General features: G+C 42.0%; 1 protein-coding gene across 1 annotated transcript in view; it reads left to right on the top strand. All coding sequences in view use genetic code 11, as the record gives it.

Moving 5' to 3' along the window:
* Nucleotides 1–601: 601 nt before the first annotated feature.
* EGR_00834 (hypothetical protein) overlaps nucleotides 602–6,338 on the top strand; it is a gene marked incomplete at both ends in the record, with an annotated part of 8,898 nt that continues 3,161 nt past the window's right edge. The window contains 3 exons of the mRNA XM_024490083.1: nucleotides 602–620; nucleotides 1,355–1,713; nucleotides 2,608–2,722. Coding sequence (XP_024355486.1) covers nucleotides 602–620; nucleotides 1,355–1,713; nucleotides 2,608–2,722 — 493 coding nt within the window. The remainder of the gene's footprint in view (nucleotides 621–1,354; nucleotides 1,714–2,607; nucleotides 2,723–6,338) is intronic.

The raw sequence follows: 6,338 nt of genomic DNA, 5'->3' as shown, positions 1-6,338 counted from the left end.
ATAAGCCACTATCGTATTACAGAACATCTTGGCTCTCCAGAGGCGCAAGTTTAGCGCCCCGAGACTTCCTTGAAGACATGGTACTCAAGCAGAATACGTATATTTGTCAACAGAAGGTACCAGAGGTGTTGGCACGGCCCGATGCCCAGACCGCCAAGCGTTGATGCAATAGCCCGTTCAGAGGTGGCTTCTTTCAAAACAGACACTAAACCAACCGACGTATTACACGACAGTGAGCTCCATTTTGCGTTATAAAAGAATGCAAGAATATCCTATGTGCATTAATTGATGCAGGTTTTTTAACACCCCGGATACGGTATTGCAGATTGGAAGTGTTGTCAACTCAACCATTAATCTACAAACCTGTAGAATAAATGGGTACCTCATAATGTTGGGAATTTCAACCGCATACTTGTCTGATTCAATAATGTTTCAGTAAATTAAATGGAAGAACGATGGCAGCATTTTTCGAATGTTAACCTTGAATGTATGGGATTGTAAATCAAATAAGATAGTTAGGGGTTTTTTGACAAATTTTGGTAAATATATGAAATTACCCTAGGCAATGTTCAATAGCACAATCACGGTTGAGCTCCTTTGAATGCGGCCGGCACTCAGGTGTAGTTTGCTGTTTAGGTGTTACTGCACTTTTTAATATAGTTGCGGTCATATATCGCCCAGTTTTGTTAATGCTTTATATTACAAGAAAGTGTTTTGTACCTGTTGAATAACTAGTTGTTTATATCCGAACTCAGATCTCGCGTGTGTTTTATGGTTTAACGGTATTTGATTCTTGTACGCCAAAACTCCTCCCACTTATGTGTAGTTTACAGTGGGATGCAGCGTCTATTTTGTTCAAGCAAAGGTTTGCGCCACTATTTTGTCTCCCTATAGACAGTTATCCAACGTTTTGATTTCTTATCATCTGCGATGCTTTTGCACAAATAACGTGTAATGTTGAATAGACACGTTTTGTACTCCCTTATCGCATTGATTTTAGATAGTCATCGTGTCATTTGGTTTGTCTACCGCCTATTTCCATTTAATCAAAGGCGTTGTCTTAAATTATGTACTTTTAAGCCTACACAACTTTTTTTGATGAGTTGGTTTGCATTGGTTTACCGACCGCTCGTATACTTTTCGTTTTGACAACACGAATATGTACTTGGTTATAGACCTGATTTGTCCAATATAAATGTTAATCCTGTTTGGTTTTCGGTTTGTTCTTCCTTTATTTCACATTTCTCCAAGTCCCACTTGGCACACTATGGTGTTTGTTTTTTAATTGTGGGATTTTGTGCACTTGTTTTCGATACTCCTATTTCAGATCACTTGATTTCAATGGTTATCTCAGGTAGACCGCATGGAAAATCTCCAGCCCCACCATCCACAAAGAGTGTCGAGCTACCACGTGATCACTCATCGCCCAAAACCGAAAGCGTTTTCGACTACCATGAAAAAAATTATGAGAGCCTCAGTCTGCGCACCAACCACCGTCCCTCCCTAGCCACCGCCGTCTCCACCGCTCCAGACATCCCAACCCTAGAAATCGATTTCCCTTCTCCCTCACATCGAACATCGCAGCAACAGACAATCGGCCTTCGCGCCAAAAAATACCTAATTCCACGTCTGCTGTCCCATAGAAAATTCGCCCTTGCGATGCTTCATCCTTTCTCCGCAGCTGTAATGAATGACATCCACTACTTGCTTAAGGTGAGTAACGCCCCATGTGTATTGTCTTACACCGATTCCTTGCTGGAAGTTTCCCCGTCTACTGCATCACATCTTTGGTCGCATATTCATCTGTGGCAATTATTTGACGAGCTGGTATCTCCACCCGCTTAACACTTATTACGACCGTAACAAGGCATCAATTACTACCGGAAGGCTTAACTTCCGTTACTTTTTGGGTGTAAAAGACTAAGAACTTTCAAAAAGTTCAAGTTTTACATATGTTTACCAAAACTTGTGGTTGCAACAATAGCATGGCTGCCGTGTGTTCACAATGCATTTTAGTCTTGTAGTCTTGCTCGAGTCATTCAAAATTTAGAAGTCTCGACTTTTTGCCGGGACTGAGAAAACTTTTGAACCCTATGCACGGTCGTGTTGCTTAATCAGCACGATTGATCAGCAGATATGGTAGTGTAATGATCACAGTCTCCCCTCTTAGGGCGTCATACCGAGGCTAGGATGGTCAGTGAAGGTTCACGCAACAAAGTTGAATTCGCGAGGCTTACTAGGCATCTGATAGCGCGTCCGACATGTGTACGTAGTATAGTTGTCGGTGTGATCGGACCAGACAATCGTGCATCTGTTTGTGCGGGAGTGGGTTTTGTTTGTGTATATGCAGGAGGAACTCGGGTCGGATTAGTAACACAGGTATGGAAGGAGTAGAGCAAAAATAGCCTACATAGGCAATTTTAAACTTGCCTTTGCGGTCAGTGTTAAACTACTTGCCATTGTCGTTCCACTTTAGAATGGACGGAAAGAACACTGAATTGCATCAACTCTTACAGACACGGTTAAAAACTAAAGAAAATCGGGCGGATTAGCGAGGGTTTATTGAACATATTGGGGGAGGGATGTGTGACGTTTGAGTTAGGATAGATACGAAGCGGAGTCAACATCATTGACCATTTCACCGGGAAGGCGGAGCGTAGCACCATAGGGGCAGCAAAGGGAGAACAAGCGACATCCTCTCTCACCATGAAGCGGATTTCGAGTAAGATCGCACACCAGAGTTGACCATAATAGCGGCTTTAGGTTGAAGATGAAAGGGTTTGACAAGGCTGTTGGTGACAGGATGGCAAGCAAACGTTGTCTCTAAATAATACAGGTGTAAACTGCGAGCTGCAGACTACTAGCGGTTGGACCAACGGCAAAAATGTATCCTCCTCGAGAATCGTCTCCGGCAGACATGTGAAACGGTCGATGCAAGCCAATATATAGGCAAATCCGTTGAAAGGGGGGAGAAGCTTAGCAGTATCCAGGTGGATGAGTTTAAAACGTGCATTGAGTGGGGATATGTACTGGGAGCAGATTTAATCTGGGGATGTATTTTTCTCTATTGTTAGGGGATCCAGAACTTTGCCCATTGTCTTGCGTCTTTCTGTATTTTGGTCAAAGGAATCAATTGCAGATGATTTGCGAGATGACGCGGATGCTGGAGTGTGACAGTGTACGGTAACCATCAAAGATGTTGCGACATAGGAATGATGACTTCGGACAAAAAGTTGGCGTTTACCAATGGTGGCGTCACAAGTAATTGTTTTGCCCCTCTAAACAAAGGAACATTCACAGAACTGAAGAAATGTCTGTTGTCGCATTTTGTTCAGTCGAAGTTTAAAACATCAGGCTTGAGTCAGTACTTCTGAATCATGAGTGTTTTGCTCTAAGTGGTGTGACCCAATACGGGACTGCGTTTGTAACGACGTTCTAGTTTCTCTCGAAATAAGTCTGTAGTAAACTTAGAGGAATAATCTAACTATCTCATTTCTCTTGATGACTCGAGATCTGACGCGGCATGTAGTGCGTACGTCAGAGGCTTGTGACCTGTATGCAGCGTAAGGAGATGACATTCAAGGTGTTTAAGGTATTTGGTCTTGAAGTAGACCCCCTAGCGGTTCTCTTCCAAAGCCACTGTACCGTGTTTGGTCTGGTTGAGGACGTTGACGTTCACGATCTGTCGCAGCGCTACGCCTACAGCTTCTTATGAGGCATCCAACACAAAGAATAGTTTCGGTAGTAGCAGTGGAGAAGTGAGTCAGTGATGTCAATTTGGTTAAGACAGTTCTTCAAGAGTCAAACGTCTTGGTTGCCTCATCGTTGAGTTCCAGACGCTGAGTTCCCTTGTTCAAGTGGTTGCATTCGTTCAGTAGAGTGAGTAATGAAACGGTTAAAGTTGACGAGGCCGAGAAATTGGCAGAGTTGACGGTAAGAAATGGGAAGTGGATAATTCTTGATGGCAGACATCAGTAGGAGATTAATGCCAAAAAATAAGTATTGTACCTGATGAAATTAAGTGATTTCACTCCTAACAGGCACCTTAGCTTTAATCGTTATCCGTATGGTTTAGGGCATCCGAAGAGGGTGCGCAAAGGGTATTTGTGGTCTGTGGTACTATCACCAATGTGTGCAAAAACGAATAATGGCCCTCGGATTACTTGGTCGTTGAACTCTTGAAATGTCTGCTCGGCATTACAGAGTTCACGTTGCCATGCGTACAAGTTCAAACATGCCGAAAGGATTTGTGATGACCGTTTTGGGAATGTCTTCTTTTACCATAGGAATTTGGTGGTATGAGTAGGTTAAGTCAATTCTGGAGGAAATAGATTTTGCATACAGGGAGGTCAAAAGGTCGTGGGGGTGGGGAGAAGAGCACTTACCCGGCATCGCTGCTGCATTCAGTGTGTGCAGCACGACCAAATATAAGAAAATGGCATAAGAATACACGAGAACATGCAGTGTAAGTACGACTTGGTCTGTGTGAACCATACTCGGGGATTGGACAGGCCAAAGGTTTGCAGATTCGTTTGGTAGTGGTCGGGATTGTTTGGCCAACGTATGGCGAGGCGAAGACTACGAGCGGCTGGAAGGTCAAATAATACCCAGGTTTTGCTGCTGTTGCTGGCTGTTTGAATCAGCGGCATCGACTTGGTCCAACCAACTTAAACAACGTGATCAGAACACGGAACAAGTGGGGAATTACTTTCATATAATTTGTTGTGGTTCCGATCTCACGGAAATTACAAGGAATCGGGAAACCCACAGCCGGGTGCGCGACCGATCTTACAGGGGGTTAATGGTGAGAGCCATATTGGCGAAGTGACCGTTGTTCATCAACTCAAAACGTAAACAATGGAGGCAGCCAGTTTTGACAGATGTGAGTTTGTGGTAAAAAACTTGCATGGAGGTGGCCATTACTCAGATCGTGTCTACCAAAATCATGTATCCATGCTTGAGTTCTCCACAATCTAGAGTGTCTTGGCGTCCGCTAAGATTGAGGAAACGTCTATCCCTCGTGCGTAGTCCTATTGCCCCATCCGCATGACCGATCTACGCGTGTGCTTCCGTTCGGTAGATGTGGCGGTATGACAAGCACCACAAACTCATTTGCACAAATGGGTGTGGACGGGCAGGGCCTATTTCACGCGTAGTGAACCTTTGGTTTATTTGTAATTGTATTTTAGCAACAGTACTGCTTCAAATTTTGACTATTTTCTAAAATCAGGTTCCCCAAAAAATCTACCCCTCACAGCTAATTTTTCAGTTTGATATGTCGCAGATATTTTTTTTATTTAATCCGACATTAATATTTCATATTTTGTTCATAAACTTGATCAAATGAAGCTTTTTTAATCCTAACCCCATTGATTAATTTGAGATTAGTAGGTCGTTGAAAAAAATGCCTATAGTAAAATAGAATTGAAATGCGAAGTCAATTTCTCCGTGCTTTGTGCGACTGGAAAGACTCAAATATGTTCGAGGTGTGTGAAGAGAGTTTGAGCGATGCGAAGTACTAGAATTTACTTACTGTATGCATTTCTTATCATTTGAATTAACCACTTTCTGCTTTTGGTACTTGATTTTAGGTTGTTTTATCTAAAAACTGAAAGGAAATTATTTAATACCACTGCTGTCATGATCGCAGGGACTAGTTTGTGCTAAGTGTCCGCAAGAGGTGGAAGGGTTGATGTGTATTTTGGCCCGAATTGGTATTCTTTCATTATGAGATGACTAAAACTATTGCAGTCCACTTTCTCTGTGGTGCGTGCCTTTTATCATGGCAGTTTCTGCTATTGTGAGGTGCACTTTGTCGTTTCTCAGTGTTATCACTTACTTATCTGCTGTTATGTTTGAATAAACGCCTGAATGATTAGTCCTATGTACCTTTTGAGGTTACCAGTATCCTTGGGGATTCCACGCAATGTCTTTAATATAGTTACAATCTCTTCATTTCTTGCTACAGTGCTGTCAAAGTTGTGTTTTAGTGAGTGGGTTTTGTTCCACTGTCTTTCTTTTAGTAATTTGTCAAATTAATTTTAAATTTTCCGCCAATTATCAGGGTTATCCATTGTAATGTGTGTTTTGGAGTAGTTTATTAAGTAAAAATTAATTTGATTCAATTTAACTTCAAAATCTACATGTAACTATACGCTTTTTAAGAGGATCTGCATTTTCCCAACTTCCTCAATTGTGTATTTGTTGTAAACAGCATAGCTATGTGTGTAATTTAGCCATGGAAGTTTTCGTCATTTATTGTTTCGGCAATACATTCTTAATTTTTAGCAATACTAAGCTAAAATCTCAAAATATTTCTGTATTATGATTTCTGCCAC

The sequence above is a fragment of the Echinococcus granulosus genome (genome assembly GCF_000524195.1).
Source record: "Echinococcus granulosus chromosome Unknown EG_S00003, whole genome shotgun sequence".
NCBI classification, from domain to species: Eukaryota; Metazoa; Platyhelminthes; class Cestoda; order Cyclophyllidea; family Taeniidae; genus Echinococcus; species Echinococcus granulosus.
This window is presented reverse-complemented; position numbering and strand designations above follow the sequence as displayed.